Genomic DNA, 21,091 nt, shown 5'->3' on the forward strand with positions numbered 1-21,091 from the left:
GAGATCTGCCTGTCAATTCAATCTGTTTTGTGAGAGTTATTATAAGACCGACCAGAGCAGAGTGGAAGAATGATGATAGCAACTCATAATATGTAATATACTGAGACTTTTATGGGGAGGGGGGATATGGGGATGGGGACGTTTGGGGCTGTTGCCACTGTCGCCCCCTTCACTACGCCACTGGTTGTAACTCATTCTATTTAATTGACAGAAAATGGATTACTACATGGACATATGGACAAGGTGATAAGCTTAGATGTATTGTTTTCTTTGTCTAGATTTTGTTTCAATATTTTCCTGCCTTTTCTATTTGATATTTAGCTTCTAATGAGTTTAGAATATTTAGCAAACAAACCATTTTGTGTAGTATTTATACTCTTTTTAATTTCAGGGAATCAATATCATGGAGAAGATTAAGAAATATGAAGGTCCTGAGGAAATAGACTGGGCTGGTTCATCAATTAAAGAAGATTCAGATGAAAACACCCCTTTAATCGACCAACAGAATCAATCTTTACAAGAATCAGGAACATTAGTTGCTTTCAGAATTGATTTATGGTCATGTCAGGGTATACGACAATATGTTCTGATAGAGGTTGTTGTTTTCTTATATTTTTTATCGATAGTGACCAGTGTCTCCATCACACAATATTTCCTTTTCGATAAAATTGCGGAAAAATATTCAGCAGTAAATATAAGTGGCATGCATCCATGTGAAGATATCCCAAAGATACGTAACTCTACAGCCAGTCATATTGAGAGAAAAATACAAAAGGAAACAACCCACATGCTGTTGTATTTAACTTGTGCTACTGCCTTTCCTGCAATTCTTCCGACATTATTTATGGGAGGATTATCAGATAGATATGGCCGCAAGTTGGTGTTACTTATAGCTTTAAGTGGAAGTTTAATACGGGCTGTTGTTTATGCAGTTGTAATTCATTTGAAGCTGAATATAAACTATTTATTTATTGGTAACTGTATTGAAGGAGCAACTGGGAGTTATGGGACTTGTCTGATGGCTATGTTTAGCCTTATAGCTGATATCACCCAACCGGGCAAAAGTCGTGCAATAAGAATCACTGCATTGGAGGCCATGTTAGCCACATCATCTGCGACTGCTCTTTTGATAGCAGGATTCTGGATTCCAATAGCAGGATTTTTTGTGCCGATGTTGTTTTCTACTATGTTACTTGTTATGGCATTCCTATTTACATCATTTTGCATTCCAGAAACTCTAAAACCTCACAACAGGGTTCCATTTAACCTAGCTACGTTGAAAAGATGTGTCCAACTTTATACAAAGGATACAGCAAATCGTCGAAGATGGAAATTGTGGATTTGTATGATCTCATTCTTTGTCATAATATCCGTTGGTCTTTCAAAAATGTTGTTAATGACATTATTTTTGTTGAATAAACCTTTTTGTTGGCAGCAGACAAAAATCAACCTAGTCAGTGCTGTGCAAGTTCTAGTGAATTGGGTGATCATATTAGGATTTTTGAAATGTTTTGGACATCGAATATCTGAAAGAATGCCAGGAATACTAGGCTGTATATCCAATACTGGTTCGTTAATATTGTGGGGTCTGGCCACGAAAGATGTTTACATATATGCATGTAAGTAGTTTTGTTATTTTTGGTATAAAGTGGTGGTATATTCTGGTCAGCCATGTCTATCCATTCATCCATCCATGAACTCACTCTATGTCTAGGAGTCTAGACTGAACTAACGGTAACTTTGATCAAATTTTCAAGAATAATTAGTATCGGGATCAATTTTAAGTTTTTAACGAAAGTAGGCCTGCTTAGACCTGCTACAGATTTGAGTTCTTAATCAGTTTTCACAAATATTGATCATCATCTTTATTAACATACAGGCACCGAATGTCCGAATCCCATAACTGTCTGAACACTAAAGTAAACTCAACTTTCGTGAAAGACAACACTTTTATCAAGCTAACTTACATCCAAGTAAAAATGTCTAACTGTTAAAAAAGGAATCTAGTTGTATATGAATGGAAATGTTTCTTTTTAAATAACATCAATTTTTGTTCTATACAGCCAGTGCAGTAGGTATATTGGCAGATGTAACAACACCAGTTTTACGTTCTATGATGTCACATCAAGTATCAGCTGATGAACAAGGTAAGAGATTAATATACGTAAAACTATTCATCAAAGATTTGGAGCAATTGTGACTTGGTGAATATTATGCTGACTCACTAACCAAGAAGTCTTAGGTTTGATCCTGGTGCTGTCAGACAAACTTCCTCAGTCTCCCCATCATCTCAGTGATGCAAGACAGAGAGTCTGGGAAGGAAAAACATCTAATTATTTGGGTGGAATGAAAAACTGAGGTCCATTCTTCAATGATTAGGCAAAATTTCCCTCAAAACACATTGCACTTACATGGTGTATGCCTGCTTTTATTAGCCTAGTTTGGGGGGGGGGGGGAAGAAGGATATTTAATCTCATTTGATTAAATTTTATTTCACGAAAAATTATGGAAATGTCAGGTTTTTATGTGCTTGCTGTGGGTAGATGTTTTGTTGCCTGGCAGCCTGTCTTTGTGTTTGTATTTTCCAGGTATATTGTTTGCTAGTGTTGGAGTGATAGAATTGACCTGTACAGCTATAATGGGATTAGTGGCTACTATAGTTTACAATTTAACTCTAGATTTCTTTAGTGGTTTTGTTTTCTTATGTATGGCCATTCTTGTTGGATTTGTTCTAATCCTGTTAATGTAAGTGCTTGTTAATTTTTGTGAGAATGATATTTACTCTTTATAACTGATTTGTGTGTCAAGTGGACGTTAAACCCCATTTCTCTCTCTCTCTGATTTGTGTCTCTAACTTAATTCAGTCAATTATTATACAATTTATTATTCCAAGCCATATGCAAATTATTAATTCTCTGAATTATGCAATCAATTTATCATTTCAATCAGCTATTAGGCCGTACAAAAAAATTTTGGTTTTCAGATACTCATGCATCACTTCATTTAAAAAATTATAAACAATCTCATTAATTACCTGATGTAAATATTTTTCCCCCGTTTACAGGTAGGAATGCTATATCAAAATTATACAACCCTGATAAATGTAACTGGCAATCACTGGATAAAACTACATTCCTATAAACAGCATGATGACATAAATATATAGTGCTCAGTAGAGATTCTTTGACAAAAATAAAAATGCGAAAATAAAAAACTCAGGGTCGCTTCAGATTTTTTGAAAGAATTGTCTGAGATTCAGAATGTTTTTTTTGTATTTTGCATGGCCTTAATTACTTGAATTATTATTACTTTGAATTATTGAATCACTTACTGTTATGGTACATATATATGGTACATATGAATTTATCTTTTTACTTTTCAGAATATTGGATGTAGGAATGAAAAGACAGTTAGGATCCTCCGTTATAAGAACGGTCAATATTGAACAACATCAGGACTAATAATAACTTCTCCTTATATTTTATCATAGATTTCTAACATTTTTTTTTTATTTTGCATACTCTTTGCTCTTAACAGAATTGACATTTTCTTCAAAAGTTTTCATGAATAGTTATGAGGTGGTATACACAGATGAGTTAGTGATTCTTTGTGAAATTGGACTTTTTTATTAAATATAATAATATACGCAGTTGGCTTCATGTATTGAAAGATTGAGACAATCAACATCGTTCAAAATTTTACTTAGCTGGGCCGTAAGTATGGCCTGTAAATAAATGCATGTCTGATTCTGTAAAGATTAATACTGTGTTATCTCCCTTACAATCACCTGTTTTGTATGTTTGCTTTTTTTTTTATCTTCCGACATACAGTGTGGATTTATATTGATGTCACCTAAGTTGGTTGTCAATTTACTAATTGTAAATTTCCATTGTGTTTTGTGGTGTTATGGTTGACTATTCTGAATGGAATTTATTAAAACTTGGTTGGATTGTTCATAACGGCAGAATGTCGAACCCCATTGGAATTCAGAATATTTAGATGGTAGATTTTGCATTTACCCCCACGTTTATTTTCAGATTTATGATATCTTGTGAACACGATACAAGACACAGTTCTGTACAGAATTTTTAAAAATTCTCTGAGATTGCTATTTGTGATATAAGAAAAATCATATAAATCATATTGAATTTCACAATTTTAGATTGTAAATATCAAGCACGTTTTGTGATCTTATTTTATAGCAAAACTAATGAATCAGGGATTTATTAATCAAGCGGTTTTCGAGTCATTTAACTTTCTAGAACAGTGTCTCAACTTCCTGGTAAAAGACATGATATAAAATTGACCTAGATAAGTATTCAACTGTCAACAACATTTCACACAATTGGACTTCTTTTTCAGCAATTTATGCTGTCACATTGTGAGAAATCGGTTGTTCAGTGCCATAGCCAGAAATTTGCGAAGAAGTGGGGTTAGGGGGCATGCTACCTTGCAAAAGATTTGAAATTCGGAGCAATCGCAAATGAGAGAGAGAGAGAGAGAGAGAGAGAGAGAGAGAATTGTGTGTGTGTGTGTGGTTGGGAGGGGGGGGGGTTTGGGTTTGGCAACCATGCCTCCCCCACCTACACAGAAAACCTAGCTATGCCACTGGTTGTGGTAAAAAATAAAAGAGCATATCTCTCAACAAAAAATCTTATAGATAAGATATGTCAACATCCTTAACTGTATTTGAACTTATTAGATAATTTACTGGCCATCATAAATGTGTCAACATATAGCTTTTCTTAGGGTGCCCCACTATCAATCGCCTTGTTGGTGCAGAAAAGTTGAACACCAAACCCCTATGTTCTATATAGCTTAACATTGAAGCAAAAAAGCAAAACACCCTATCCGAACACGTAGGCTAACCTTTTTAAAATTTCCGAGAAAAACATTATATCAGGATATAAATATCATCTAATAATTCAAAATGAAAAACAATCAAAACTTGCATGTGCATTTTTAAGAGATTTTTTCCCATTTTAATTTCCCATTAGAAAATTAGCTAACTTATCGGTAAGTTAGTAACAAATTTTGTCAGGATCACTTTTTTGACATATTTAACACATGGTAACAAATGTATAGATGCAATTGATATTGCTAGATTTGGTTGATTCTGCATCTATTTGTGCAATGCTTATGTGGAAATCTGCTTAACGCTTTCATTGATACTGGAAGTGACATAAGTTCAAGGATAACGTGGCACCGGGAGTGACATAAGTTCAAGGGTAACGTGGCACCGGTGAAACCCGTCATTAATACTTCGCAGTTCTAGTTGTATTTACATTTAAAAATGCAAAATAATGAAGTCTCCTTATTAAGGGAATCTATAAATACAATACAGTTTTAATAAAGCATCGTGTTAAAAAGTCGACGTCGCTTTTTTAAAAAGACGATACGGGAAGTGACTGAAATAGACACCATAATTTATAGTCGGCAAATAATTTGCCGTCACTGTTAATTTCATTATCTTTCGCTCCTGAATTTCTATTCTATGAATATTTTGGTACTTACAACCATGGATATATACTGCAAATAGTTATTCCACACGAAAATGTAGAAAATCCTCTCGAACGTACTACCTACCCCCACATACATCATGCATCATGTATTATTGCGTAGATATGTCTATAAATATGAAGTATTATTTATTTATAGGTCGGGTGATATAGGTCTCAACCTTATTAAAAGTTATTATACGTCCCAACACCAATCAGATGTTTTCGTTTCGATTTCGTTCCTTATTAGTTCAAAAGCCGAAACGACCTGCTATTTACTAGAATGGCGCCGATTTGGCAAAAAATCTATAAGTACTCGATATATTATCGTCTCTGATAACCCACGCTAATAATATACATTGGGATGGCCTGGGGATTTTCAACAAAATTTCCACCCCCAGCGTAGGTTCAGGGGAGCTAACTCAATGCAGAAACATTTGCACCGCCTCGAAAACTCAATTTGCAAAATCTTTATGTTTGAAAAGTATACCCAATCCTTTATTGGAGGTTTAATTCACTTTAGTATAATGGCGTGCACCACTATCAAACATTGCACATGAATATTATAACCACAGAAAAATAACCAGTGTTATTTTAATTAAAGATTTGACTGTTAACTCAATCTATTATAATGTAGGCTACATGTATATACATAAAGCATTTATACTGAATGCACTTTAAATGAACTTGTATTTCAGAAAAAGGGAACTGAAGTAAATGGGTTTTAGTAGATTCCATTGAACTATATCGCAATGTTACCGACAGCTCTGTAATTTAAAAGCCACAACGGTGATGTCATTTCTTTACATAACTATTGTGATTCACGGGAAAGATTACGCGAAAACTTCCTGTTCGTGGAAAAGCCCACATTTTGAAAGAAAGTGCATGAAACAATGAATGTTGATTGTAGTACAGGCAGTAGCTTGTCTTTTATGTCTTAATTTGGTAAGTAATATGCTTTACTTGTTCATCGAATATTTCTTTAACCGAAAAAACAATGTTTCGTAATAATTAATTAGCCTAGCCTACTTAGGACAAAAGCACTGTCAGATACAATCAGAGCCGGTTTAAGACATGGGTGAAACAACGTACCTATACTCTAAATAATTTATTTAAAAGATTTCAAATATCTCTATTTATATTTTAAAGTAAAGAAATGTTAAGTACTAATACAATAAATTATTTATTTAGAAACAATTCATATTACTGTATTTATATCTTAATGAAATATACTTTTGCATGTACTGTAATATGGGCTATAATTTCATACTTTTGAATGTACTGTATATGGGCTGTAATTTCATGGATTCACAAAATACCCCCCCCCCCCCCAACCCCCGCACAAAAAAATAAAAAGAATAAATAAAGATATATCACCCATGTATGAAAAGCAAAAGAATAGCGAACTAAACAATCATCTTTTCCATAATATACTTGCAAAGATGTCACCCATGTAGGTTAATGTCGTAGGCGTTGAGTCTACATTTTCCCGTTCTCTATTCTTAAATATATCTCTATTTGCATATAATTATATCTTCCAGCTGGATTAGTGAATTGGCATAGCCATAGGCTATGTGTCCCTTTTTGCATGCGTGTATGCGTATTTCATTTTGAAGTGATTTGACTATATATATTTCCGTCTACAAAGGTGTTCCACTCGAGTTCTCACTTATGCTATCAGCATACACGATAAACAACAAAAAAACACATTTAACTCAACCCAAAAGTATGGTGGCTGATTGGTATCATGCCGTAATGTCGTGATGTCGCCTTTCATAACGCGACAACCCGACATCACGACATTTTTACCCGACATCACGACATTTTTACCCGACATTACGACACTAAAAAAGTCGTAATGTCGGGTAAAAATGTCGTGATGTCGGGTAAAAATGTCGTGGTGTCGGGTTGTCGGGTTGTCGTGATGTCGGGTTGTCGAGTTGTCGACTTCCATGATCAATGTTATAAGCGGCCACGATGATATTCATAACAAAAAACTGGCAAAATGGTTGATCAAGTGGAAGTTGATTCACACTCACCATAGGCGTACGAGGTGGGGGGGGGGGGGCAAATATTTTCATGAAAAAAAATAGAAATCTGAAAAGAGCTCAGAATTGTGAGATCTTGTGAGATCGGTCATTAGACGAGGAGTTGTTGAAAATGGGGTGGGGGTAGGGGTATGGCCTTGTCGGGGAAGGCTATGGTCTTGTCGGGAATGAATGCTCAGTTTGTCGGGAAGCGTCGCGCCGTCTGTCGGGTTTTGAATATTTTTAATAATATGGAAGCGGAAAGAAAGCAGTCCAGTCAATGATGAACACGTACGCCATCTGAATAGAACTAGCACGTACACATGGCCTTTCTCAGTTCTTGACTGTGTTCCTGTATACTGGCATCCAACTCCATGCACCGGACGAGCCCAGTGATAGAAGTGATCTGAAAAGCAGTATAAACTCTCTGTTTATGCCTTCCCTGATAAAAAAATGTGAAGTCTCATAAAATGAAAAATGTGGCAAAAGTAAATCGTTCGACTTGTTCTTTGTTTTCGTAGTAATAGAGCTTGTATTTTAAAGATGACTTTTACCAGTTTTTATGCTGCAACTGACAAAATTTACTACCCACTCCAAATTACTAGAAAGTATTCGAAATGCCTGGAAATCGCGTCTACGGCCGTCTGGTTTTCAAAATTTTATGGGGGAGGCCCCCCAGACCCCCCGTCGGGAAAATATGCTGGCCCCCCAAACAAGTTCGGCCACGTACGCCTATGACACTCACAGTGCAGTTTGAGTTGCATTCGTATCCATTTGTATACGTCCACATTCATAATGTGAACCGTCTTCATTAGCTCAGTCGGAGCAGAAGTAGGACGTTAAACCCTATTTCATTTCATAATGTGAACATATTATGAAGCCGCCCTTGTCTGTGTGTCTGTCATTGAGTTAAGTGGTGTAGTTTCCAGCCCAAGCTTGTACATGACAAAGAGTAGGGTCGTCTGTCTAACCTCGTGGATTTTCCCCGGGTCCCCCGGTTTCCTCCGACTGCTGAAGACCCCTACGCGCGAGCGAATTATTGAAATAAAATTGAACCATATGTTAGTCCCGAAATGACCTAGTTTGTGTCGAGTGGACGTTAAACCTCTCTCTCTCTCTCTCTCTCTCATGATCAAACTCAGAATTAGCTAGAATCAAGGTTATTGTGTCCCAAAACATCGACCAATCAAATTGCTTATCTCTGCTTAGCCTTAGGAAAATCATAAATAAACAACAAGATTATGAACATGTTAACGATTGTTAACATGATTAAATAAATGTGTTTTAGGTTGTTTTTTAAACGAATATAGAGATGTACAACATGGTCAAGATATAACGCGACAACCCGACATCACGACAACCCGACATCACGACAACATGACAACCCTACACCACGACATTTTTACCCGACATCACGACATTTTTACCCGACATTACGACATTTTTAGTGTTGTAATGTCGGGTAAAATTGTCGTGATGTCGAGTAAAAATGTCGTGGTGTCGGGTTGTCGTGTTGTCGGGTAGAAATGTCGTGATGTCGGGTTGTCGCGTTATGAAAGGCGACATCACGACATTACGACATGATACCAAACAGCCACCATACAAAAGCCAATCAAACATATTGTAGTAGAGCGAAGTTCAGTTAATTCTAAATATTTATTTTTCTCACAATTCATAAATTCGGCCCAATAGTAAATATTTAATATGTCGTGCTAATACGTATAGTGTTGATTCTAACTCACCTTAATTACCCCAATGTATTGTATCTTATTGTATTTCATTTTTTCTCCAGTATTCTTTGTTTTACACTTTTCATATCTTATAAATAATAATTAAGGTCTACAAGCTAAACCGTTTTAGTTATCATATTGTTTAGATTATGGGATTAATGCCATAGGTAACGCATAGTGATATATAGACTCAAATGACTCAGTCAGGTCAGAGAACTATCAGTCTGAAATGAAATGACTGCTCCTAAACTGGGCTAATGAAGACGGGCATACGCCATACAGTGTGCTATGAGGGAAATTTTGCCCGGGCAGCGGCGCTACGGCCTATACTCTTATATCGAAATCCAACTGCCAAGGGATCTTTTACGTGCACGCCAATGTGTACACGGGGCCTCGATTTTTCGTCCCATCCGAACGACTAGACTGCTGTCCTTGTCAGGCCCTCCGTCCTGCATCACTGACAAGGGGAAAACCACGCCGGTAAATCTGGATGAACTTTCTCGGCCAATGCAGGGATCGAACTCCCGACCCGCAGGATAGCGAGCCAGCGTCTTACCCACTTAGCCACGTGATCCCCTGGATTATTTGTTAACCGATGAATATAGAAATATTAACAATCAACAAGACCCCTGTTTTAATTTATTCATCCACGAGCATTCGAGAAACTATACAAGAATTGTACTAGTACAATATTCATATCCACAATGTCTCTGAAGAATAAAACCGCAAAGGATTGTATCCGAATACCCGTAGGCTATACATCGTGAATGGCAATTTTATTTAATGGTCCAGAGTAAAAACCCTGTGCTGAATTTATGATTTGCGTGTCGATACATTTTAAAAGTAACAAAACCAAATCAAAAAGGTAACAAAACATATTCACAGATTGCGAAACTAGTTCCAAATTTATATAGTTCCTAGATGAACAAAGGTACGACACGCTGATGAATATATTGTGTAGCCCATATCATTAAAAATGTTTAGGTGCTGCGGCCCAGGAACTGAACATGAAGAGCCACAACGCATCTTCTGTTCCGTGCATACATTAATTTTCTTTAACAGGGTCGAAATATAAGGCAAATAGTAAATTACTATGGTACATTGCATATGGAAACGATTGACATTCTATGAAAGTGTATAACTTAGGCGATGCTAGAAAAATAAAGAAACTTGTTTAATTTGTTTTTGCCGATTTTTGGTCTGAAATATCAAGTATAGTCCCTTTAAAAAATATTTTTGTTTATGTATGGATATTAATTCTGTTTGTGACATTTAATATTGACCCGGTGGATTTTCCAGCTCACCTTAAACTCAAATCCATTCTCCCTAGAATAATGATCTAAATAACATGTTAGTTAAAACGAGTATTCAAAACAAGGGAGCGTGATCTGCTACTCCCAAATATGATCCGTTACTACCGTAACAAAACCCGGAACAAAGTTCAATTTTCCCGTTGAAATAATAAGTTCCGTCATGTAATTGTTAGGGGAGGTTTTTCCTGAAAAAAATGACCGGGTATTCCTTAAAACTGTATCTACTAACAGTAGGCTTCATGATTTTGGGGATGTGTTACAAAAGCAACAAGGAAGTAAATAGCTGGTGCAATAATCGTGAAAACCAATACGTATAAATTAGGACATGACGAATTGCACCGAGAGCATCCTGTTTTCAAAACAATCCAGATAATGATAAATTATTTATTTGCACGCAAATCTGGAAACGTTTGACATTTGAGGTGTGAATAAAACTGAGCAGATTTTAATGATAAGAGTTAAGTTTTTTTTTTATACGCCCACATTTTTATGTGGACGTATATTGTCGTCGCCCCTGTCCGTTCGTCCGTCCGTCCGTCCTCAATTGTTTGTGAACAGTCTACAGGTCACAATTTTTATCCGATTTCAATGAAACTTGAAATATAGCTTTATCACCCTAAGATCTTGGTTCGTTTCGATATTGGCATGTATCGGACTGTAACTTCATGGATTATGGCCCCTGATTGTACGAAAAATCACGTTTTTAGCTTGTGAACACTGTAGAGGTCACAATTTTTATCCTATTTGGTTTAAACTTGAAATGTATGCTTATAACCCAAAGATCTCGGTTCCTTTCGGTATTCGCGCATACCGGAAAGTAACTTCCTGAATTATGGCCCCTGATTGTATGAAAAATCGTGTTTTTAGCTTGTGGACCCTATAGAGATCATAATTTTTATCCGATTTTAAAAAACGGATTATTATATCACCGTTACACCCTAAGGTCGGCTGAGTTCGAATTTCGTGAAAATCGGCCCAAAACTGACAGACAAAATGGCCGACGTTCGTTCTCAAATAGCGTCAAAATATGGTATATCAAGGTTGTGGACCCTATAGAGGTCTCAATTTTTATCAGATTTTGTTGAAACTTGAAATGTAAGTTTATAACCCAAAGATCTCGGTTCCTTTTGATATTCGCGCATATCGTACCGTAACTTCCTGAATTATGTCTCCTGATTGTACGAAAAATTGCGTTTTTAGCTTGTGGACCCTATAGAGGTCATCATTTTTATCCGATTTTTAAAAAAAACGTATTATTATACCACCGTTACACCCTAAGGACAGCTGAGTTCGAATTTCGTGAAAATCGGCCCAAAACTGACAGACAAAATTGCCGCCCCTCGTTCTCAAATAGCGTAAAAATATGGTATATCAAGGTTGTGGACCCTATAGAGGTCACAATTTTTATCCGATTTTGTTGAAACTTGAAATGTAAGTTTATAACCCAAAGATCGTGGTTCATTTCGATATTCGCGATTATCCGACCTTAACTTCCTGAATTATGGCCCCCGATTGTACGAAAAATCGCGTTTTTAGCTTGTTCTCTATCAATCTCTCGAAAATGTGGGCTTATCCTGCCTGGCAGCCGCTGGTTTCTGAATAACATATAGTCCGGGTTGTGTCATGCTCATGACCAAGACATTTCTCTTTTTTTTAAAATGTCCGGTAATTTTTTCGAATAAAAGATACTAGAACTGTTTGTGTCTTTAAATAATTAATTGCCCGGGATACGTTTTTTCTTGTTACGAACATCGCTGTCTTTTCCGTTGGTGGAATCTTTCAGACACCCACTATGGCAGAAAGCTAAATTGTAGTGAATCCTCTACGGTTTTCAATTTAGCACACGCTAATTTTTCATAATATCATCTTACTAGTTTTTCATACTATGTCACCGCTGTATTAATTATGACTGCTTTTAATTTCATGTTGCATTTGTATTAAACGTCACCTTTGGTGGGCTTTTCAATTTCATAGCTGTTGGATTCATAAGAATAGAGGAATTTACAGTGTAAACTATACAAATAAATGTTTATTTTTACAGGTCACGAAAAGATCATCAATTAAGAAAAAATTGACGTAACTCGTCGGTCTACTTTTTCCATAAAAAGATGGCTACGGACGTTGGTAGCGAATACAGGTCACTACTTAGACACACATCTGACGATGGACTGCATAATCAATCGGAAAGGAATGTTGGCCGTCTGAGATGCCTTGTCATTGAAACTGTTGTGTTCTTGTTTTTTGTCGCTCATGGGATTGCTATTCCTATTAACGTGTTCTACGCTCACAGTCGTCTCCAGACTCAGCGACATGGTAAAAATTACACCTGTGAACTATTCGGAAACCACACGTCAGTTTCGAACGACACAAAAGGAGAGCAAGATGAAATGACGCAATTTATGATGTATAATAAAGTAGTTAACGTCATTGGAATCATCCCTGCAATATTCTTTGGACCCATCGTGGACAAAGTCGGAAGAAAAGTGGGCATTTTGATACCAACGATAGGTATATTAGGTAAAGCCATCTTCTTTTACCTATTTATAAGTCTCGATTTAAGTATGTATTATCTTTTGATTGGTTGCGGAATTGAAAACATCTCTGGTGGATATGCAGTGATGTTACTTTCGTGTTTCGGGATCATAGCAGACATAACGCCCCCAGGAAAGGTGAGAACGTATCGTATAGCAGTTATAGAAGCTTTACAAGCCGTCACCACATCGGTAGCTATAGTTACAACAGGATTCTGGATTCAAAACCACGACTTCAGAAACCCCATGATTCTGTCTGCTGCAGCAAGTGTCTGTCTTCTGTGTCTGGTGCTGACCGTTGTTCCAGAAACCTTGGAGATAACTTCGGGATTAACGTGCTCCCCGGGTTTGTTTCTACGTTGCTGTTCCGTGTATATGAAGAGTAAGTACTTCAAGGAAAGAAGATGGATGATGGTGGCCGCGCTCGTCTGTTTTATTCTAACTGTATCTGTAAACTTTACCAAATCCAATATCCAGCAGATGGTTTTAATGTATGCCCCGTTCTGTTGGGGTGAGGTCAAATTAACTCTTTACGTGTCCGCTGGATTAATAGTCTGCTGGTTTGCGATTTTAGTTGTCTCCAAGTTATTACAAACACTCTTCAATTTACAGGACTTATCATTGGGCATCGTTGGCTGTATCTCCTCTATTGCCTCGCTCTTCATTTTCTCGTTTGCTTCAACAGACACGTTTGCCTATGCAGGTAAGTCATTGATATTGATAATTAAACTGTGAATAATACAAGATTAATTAAAGTTTTGTATCAAGAGCTTTTATTAACGACTGTCTGGTTAACTATTTATATTTCTTACTTCCTATTAAAAATCGGTATAAACCGATACATATGTGTGATTTAATAATGGCTGATCCTTGTAGCAATATACGTTGTCGGAAGCAGTGCCACCAAATCGTTTACCACATTTGACGTCCGATATAATCTCTTGCTACACATCTTCTTTGCCGGTGATCGTCTAGATTTGTCTCTGGCTCAGATATTAATTTACTCTAGTTGCTAGACCTTCTCACGTTTGTTTATCACTCATGAGGAACAACTGCACACAGTTCGTTTCAACATTTTTCGTAAAGCACAAGATACACGAGTTACATGCATAGACTACCCCCGCAAATAATAACATGTCTCTTATTCTATCTCAAAACCCCACTAAACTCACAAAGCGAGTTACTGACGGATCCCACTACATCATGGCTCTCCTGTGAATTAACGAGGTATTCTGAATCCAGATGGTGTCTCTTGAACCTCAACGGTCTCTCCTACATAATCTACATGGCATCTGATCTCTAAAGAATCCAATGCTTCTCTGATCTCTAAAGAATCTGACGCGTATCTGCCCTGACGTGCATAAATCTTATGTTTTATATGACTAGATTTCTGCTATTAGTATTAATTGTTGAATTTGCCAAATGTATGTAATTAATTATGTGATTGGTTATTTATGCCTAATGACGTCATTGGTAACTTTCCCTCACGAGTGTTTTGAACAATACCAAACTAGCCTTGACTGTTTGGCTGTAGACCTGATCCTATTTTTCTCACAGTATATTGAAAACAAATTAACTGTGTTTCAAATAAACTCATGCTTAATGTTATTAAGCAAGACATGTCCGTTGGTGCACTGATATCTAAGTCATAAAATTCTTATATTCGGGTAATGTAATTATTCATATAGATAGCATAAATCTCCCAATATTAATACATCCTTTCCATTCTTTTTAAATAGTTGGATCATCCCCAAAAACTGATCTCAAAACCAAGAAGCAGACCATTCATTGTGTTCTTTTTTGTTTCATTACAGCGACAGGAGCAGGAGTGTTTATTAGATTGATCATACCCATGATTAGATCTTTTTCATCTCGACATGTTTTATTGAAAGAACAAGGTCAGTTTTAAAAACAATTGATTCAAAATTACGAATCGCTGACTGTGAGTGGATGGAAACGTTCATGCAAATTTTAATCTACATATATTTCCTTTGGAGCTCAATAAGGAATTTGTTGTTAAGTTGTATATGCAATACTAACATATATTGAGCATTATTTCGAAAATCAATAAATGCCCAAAATATGGCTTAAAAGATCCAAAATGAGGTGCGCGGCATTGTAAGAATTTAGAACACATGGTGATTTTATTTGCGCGTGTCTCTATACTAGTAGGAAATTTGAATTCAGATTCGCCTAGTTCGTAAATGAATTCATTAATTTCGAATTTGAGGAACCCTACATTCAACATATTCCATTTTGTTAAGAACATTGGATGAATGAATGAATGAATGAATGCAGTGGATCGACTTTGATTGACTGAGAAATTTATCATGAAATTTCTATTCTAGGAGCCCTGTTTGCTGGTTTTGCAGCTGTTGAAGTAGTAACAGCAGCGGTGGCAGGAAGTCTTTCTGATTACATTTATTCCAAAACCTTTTCCTTTTTTAGAGGTTTTATCTTTGTCTGTATGGCGGTATTTATGATCGTAACGCTGGGCCTCTTAGTGTAAGTTGTTCTCTGAAATATTTGACGTTATATATTTATGTAATGCGGGGTAATTGAATATAGTTAGTTACCCCATGGTTTATGTACTTAAAACGACAAATGTCCAAATTTTATGACACTGTAAAGCGTAATAATATGATTATAAAATGGGGGAGTCTGTTATGTCGAGGATAACGGGGTACGTGTAAAGCGATGAGGTTATTGTGGCACTCTTTTTCTGTTTTTGGCCACGAAATGGTGTAGCGGTTTGGTAGTGTGGGGAATTCTGCTACAGTGCTTGCTCAGGACCCACACCCCGGTAATTTCTCTGTCAGTAGTGATCTATCGGCCGACCACAGGCCGTTTAAAGTAGAGCCTCTTCAGAGAAGAGGCCGGGCTAGCTAAAAGGTAGTTGTGCTATGTTCGGCTCTCTCTGTTCGAACAAACGGAACAAAGCTGTATAAAACTATCAAGTTTTATTATGCATTAAAACATATATACAGTAAGTTTTGATGAACTGGGAAAACTCTTTTTATGCTATTTACAAAGAGATGACCTGGCCCAGGTCAAGCCGTTCTGTGTAATAGCTTAAAGTTAAAGGATGTATCTGTTCATTACATCCCGCTTCTACTCGTTGCCACTGGCAACCTTTGATAAAACTGTCCTGTTTATTTGCAATACATGCTTAAAAGTATCCGTGTTTCAGAAATGTACAGAAAGAGTACTGATCATTTCTGATACACGGATACTTTTATACCGTTTTAGATATCTATCAAGCAATAAGTAGCGGACGTTTAGTCCGACCCAGATCGCAATTGATAACGAGGCTCTAACCAATGTACATGAAACAACTAATCAAAATCATAGTAACAAAACAAAATGGGGGGAACTACATGGCAGTTCAAAAACATATACAATGACATTAACTTAACATAACAACATATTACAAAAATCAATTATTATACATACCAATTGGCATCTATTTCATAATTTGGTTTGATTTATATTAATATGCAAAATATATAAATTAGAATATTGAATAATTATTTTAATTAATTGTGATGATAGAAGGCGCAGTTCTCTTGCTGGACACTTCACAGGCTTTGAAAATAAGCAGGATGAAAAAAATACGCCTATAAAGTCATAAACTTTATTACAAATAAATTTCAACGGAAGAACCATCCGCCGATGCATACTTTCACCAGGAATGACCCACGTTTCGCATTTCCTTTACAATACATTTAATAATATCGCAGTCTCTACGCCATATAGACATTGTTTTGACGATGTGGTCTAAACAAACACGTGATTGTTTTACGCTCAGAGTATCATAGCAAGACGCACGTGTGAATACTACTCATGTCGTCTCTCCACTGCGAAATCATTCTACCATGAAATGTAACGTGAGGCTCAGAAAGGGATAAATAATGAATGAACAGAAAGTATTTGTCACTATTCGGTTGAAACGACTCGATAATAAATATTATTTTTCACATTTTGCTTCACAAAACTCGATAGAAATGTGATGTAAGTAACTTATTAGCACCTTTCCTCGGTGTATCGGTGAATATCAGGACAGTTTTGGTCGGGAGCCGTCTCGGCTGGGCCCCTCCACCAAAACTGTCCTGATATTCACCGATACACCTCGGAAAGTGTGCTAATAACTACTACTTAAATGCAAGCGTAACGGTTCATTAAATGCAAGCACCTAAATAAGGCTGTGCGCTCAGAGAGCATTTCTCAAGAACTATTGGTGTATTAACTATAGTTTCGTTTCTAGTGCAGGATAACACGTTCGTTTGGCCGTCTCGACAGGATGGCATCAATTCTGAGATTCAATAGGTCATGCAAAATTATAAACTATACGCGGAATTCAACATTATTTAACAGGTGGACACAATGTGATTTATGATAAAGTTGACATACAAAAGTAAAATTTAGTAACGTTAAATAAGTCATAGGATATGTATATAAATTATAATTGCATGCTATATATTCAAATTCAGCTATTTAAACATGCATTATGCAAGAGCAAAATCTGCTTATTGCAATTCTTTCTTTAGGCCTAAAATGTTATCTAAATTATCAATTAGACATTAATTAACTTATCCAGACCATAATAAACTCTCGATGTCAAGGCTAGCCTTCGATGTAGGCTGGATTAGATTCCTATATGCTAACGGCCAAAGATAATTAAATCAGAAAAAGTGGATAATCGAGACTATGCTGTTTATATTAAAGATTTTAGTAATGATAACCGAGACAATGCAAAAATTTCACCGGCTTCTTTCTCGGCTCATAGTGGATCAATTTGACTGAAATTTTCAGCAAATTACCTTTACACTATCTAGTTTTTAACTATTATAGCGAGAACTGCCATCTCTTTATCTAATCTCCCATAATGTATCTTGAAGTAAAGGGAGATAATAATACTCAATAAGCACATTTCCAACAAAATATATTAGCCTGTATTACTTTTTAAATTTAAAGTTTTTACAGACTGCAGCGCCAGGAAACGAAAACATATAAGTTGTATTTTTTCCTGGTTGTGCAAAGTTGTCAGCAATGCTTAAATTCACTATATACCTTGGGATATGGATATAAATTCAATAATAGTATGATAAATAACAAGACATGCGTTTCTATTAAATTATAAAATTAAACATAATATATGACAGATAGCAATATTATTATACTTAGAAAGAGTCTGTCAACACACTATTCATACAGTAGGGTCGCCTGTCCAACCTCGTGGGTTTTCTCCATGTCCTCCGGTTTCCTCCCACTGCTAAAGACCCCTACGCGCAAGCGAATTATGTAAATAAAATTTAAAAAAAACATATGTTAGTCCCGAAATGACCTAGTTTGTGTCGAGTGGACGTTAAACCCCATTTCTCTCTCTCTCTCATCCAGTTATCAAATATCCAGTCTCTCACTATAATATAAATAACAGTGACCTAAATCTAAATATAGCGTTTATTAGTCTCGACTACTTAGGCGTCTACAGACTATAAATAAAACAATACTAACAAAATGAAACTAGCTTTGCCACATTATTAAAAATCGTTTTAATGCACAGAATCTTGACCGACTTCAAGGTCACTTCACGATGCGGTTCGAACCAGGGTCTGTCCTCATCTAGAAGTAAAGATTCGGTCTTTGGATATCAAATACATGTAGTTGGTTTGCATTATAATATATACCCGTAATTTGGATTTTCAGATTGTTAAGAGTTAAAACAAAGGACGAAGTGGCATCGGGATATCGAAGACTACCAGAAGATGAGTGTCCGTATGAAAGAATAAACTAGCGAAACCTCCGACAGCCGAGAAGCAAAAGCATTTAGAAACTGGATTATATTTCATCTTTGATAACTTTTTTTTATCAGTATTCTTGAATGAAAACAAATAATTTTATAATGGTAATGGTCAACCAGTCCGCAATTATGAAAAAAACAAAACAACAAAAAACACCGTCACTGTTAATGGACAAACTGCATTTATTAATCGCCCGGGTGATCGACTGCCATTTATTTGTTCAAGTTCTTGACGGTTATTGATATAAATTCAGTCGAAATTCCGAATATTTAGACGAAAGGCGCAACGTCACCTTGTTTTCGCTTGACTACACCATGATAAGGTGTTTATGCTTTAAATGGTGTAAATTGCTTTAAAACTTTCTTGGCGTAGGGCCAAATCAATTTGCATTTCACGGTCTTTACTTATATAATAATATAATATTGCATTTTGTAGATCTGATCGTCACGAGATTATTTAAATTATTGTCTATGTATTGCTTTTATATGTATTATAATTTATTATTTTATATGAAAAATATTCTCATATCACAATTTTTTTGATCTTCTGAGGATTGTTTTAATTAAAATCTATATATAATATCGATTGTTTAATGCTTTTAAATGTATTATTATCTATTATTTTAAATGGAGATTAATTGAGTTACATATTCCCTGTCAGCAAACAAGGTGATTGCTTCTACTTTTTCTATCAGCGGATAACCCACGAAATCTGGAACCCCTCCCTTAATGGGTCGGGTATTGTTAAAACGCTAACCAATGTGAAGTACCAAAACCCAGCAGCAAGGTACCAGTGTATTCGACTTGCATTGTTCACGGCGTTTACAAAAAAACATTCCAGTGCAATTGGTGACAACTGCCACATTTCAAATTCAACGATGATGACACAAGAGTTAGCATCGGGCTATACGGTTTTCTGAGGGTAGAATGTTTCAAATGACATACATGAGGACAGCTATTGAAATGGAATGCTTCTTCTCATAGCTTTGAAAATATGACCTGTTCACACATTCTTTTAGTCGATGAGCAAATGCATAGACCCGCCTGCATTAGCAACAAAATGATGCTTTATATAAATTAGATCATCCAATATGATTATCCAAAATGCAAAGATTTTAAAAAGACAATATTTTGTGACCCGATTCTCTCGGAATTGCTCGGCATTGTAACTAACATTGTACCATGGATGGGAAACCTTCCTTTGTTCTTTTCGTTGAATAAGCAGATTGTTTTCCCTCTAGTAGATTTGGTGGAGCTTAAAGATGGGTTCCCGCGTACAAACCGGGTGATTTAATGGTATATATGGACTAAAAACATATTCAAACTAAACAATTTGTCATAATTATGCTTCAAATCCTTCTCAAACATTGTAAATGCCCTGCTATTAATATTCGATCAAACCAGGTCATGTTTACGTCACGTCTTGGAAATCAGAGGAGAATTCATTGCATACACAAGACGATGTTGTCTTTAATCGCTTACTATTTATTACAAATATCGAATCCTAATTAAATTCTCGGATTATCCACTACCCGCGCCTTTTCCCGTCATTTTTATCTCAGAAAGTGTTGTACGTCTAACTCTTCATAAAGTTTATCAACTTATAGATCAAGCGCTCAATGTTCGCGTGTGACCTTTGACATCACGCGTGCAGAAATTCTTAATCGTCGGGCTGTTGAATAGGGGAACCCTTACATTTTTGTCCTGTATACGCTCCATGAGTGTTTTTCGGGGAATCCAGTATTTTTGTAGTAAGATTGGATATCTCTACTTTCCATATATACCAAAATTGCCATACTTTGGAAATAACCACCCGATTTAGTAGAAATCATATAGAGAAGTGGGGTGCAATAACAATAAGCATCTTGAGCAGTTGTCAATGTTACAAGTGATTTATAGCACGGCTTTCATGAGTTAACAGGTTTAATGAAACTTAATGTTGTTAAAGAAAGAAAATTCTTGAAATTTTAGCTGCTTGCTCTGCTTACTATGAATGATTATATAAATGTTTAAACAAATAAGATCTAAATTCTTATGTCTACAGCGCACACATTGTGACTTTTGGGGAAATCGAAATTTCAACGGACTTTCCTTCGCGGTCTACACTTGTTAGTGGTGCAGAACGGAGGGCCTGCAAAGGACAGTGTCGTTCAGGTGAGACGAAAAACCGAGTTACCGTCTACACATTGGCG

General features: G+C 36.2%; 2 protein-coding genes across 2 annotated transcripts; both read left to right on the plus strand.

The window, feature by feature from the left end:
• Positions 1 to 395: 395 nt before the first annotated feature.
• Positions 396 to 3,842, plus strand: LOC126822012 (proton-coupled folate transporter). The gene is made up of 4 exons (XM_050550728.2): positions 396 to 1,619; positions 2,064 to 2,147; positions 2,589 to 2,745; positions 3,383 to 3,842. The coding sequence occupies exons 1-4, from the start codon at positions 404 to 406 to the stop codon at positions 3,459 to 3,461; spliced, it is 1,536 nt and encodes a 511-aa protein (XP_050406685.1). The 5' UTR covers positions 396 to 403; the 3' UTR covers positions 3,462 to 3,842.
• Positions 3,843 to 6,304: 2,462 nt separating this feature from the next.
• Positions 6,305 to 19,475, plus strand: LOC126822014 (proton-coupled folate transporter). Its single transcript, XM_050550731.2, has 5 exons — positions 6,305 to 6,443; positions 12,610 to 13,802; positions 14,914 to 14,997; positions 15,448 to 15,604; positions 18,806 to 19,475. The coding sequence occupies exons 2-5, from the start codon at positions 12,677 to 12,679 to the stop codon at positions 18,891 to 18,893; spliced, it is 1,455 nt and encodes a 484-aa protein (XP_050406688.1). The 5' UTR covers positions 6,305 to 6,443; positions 12,610 to 12,676; the 3' UTR covers positions 18,894 to 19,475.
• The last annotated feature ends 1,616 nt before the right edge of the window (positions 19,476 to 21,091 follow it).

This window comes from Patella vulgata, chromosome 5 (assembly GCF_932274485.2).
Source record: "Patella vulgata chromosome 5, xgPatVulg1.2, whole genome shotgun sequence".
Classification (NCBI taxonomy): Eukaryota; Metazoa; Mollusca; class Gastropoda; family Patellidae; genus Patella; species Patella vulgata.

Excerpts from the sequence above, each read along its gene's own strand:
- LOC126822014 (XM_050550731.2), top strand. The coding sequence starts at position 12,677 with ATGGCTACGGACGTTGGTAGCGAATACAGGTCACTACTTAGACACACA. Across the intron at positions 14,998-15,447 it reads TGTTTTATTGAAAGAACAAG|GAGCCCTGTTTGCTGGTTTT; the intron begins GTCAGTTTTAAA and ends TTTCTATTCTAG. Across the intron at positions 15,605-18,805 it reads GTAACGCTGGGCCTCTTAGT|ATTGTTAAGAGTTAAAACAA; the intron begins GTAAGTTGTTCT and ends TTGGATTTTCAG.
- LOC126822012 (XM_050550728.2), top strand. The coding sequence starts at position 404 with ATGGAGAAGATTAAGAAATATGAAGGTCCTGAGGAAATAGACTGGGCT. Across the intron at positions 1,620-2,063 it reads AGATGTTTACATATATGCAT|CCAGTGCAGTAGGTATATTG; the intron begins GTAAGTAGTTTT and ends TGTTCTATACAG. Across the intron at positions 2,148-2,588 it reads AGTATCAGCTGATGAACAAG|GTATATTGTTTGCTAGTGTT; the intron begins GTAAGAGATTAA and ends TGTATTTTCCAG.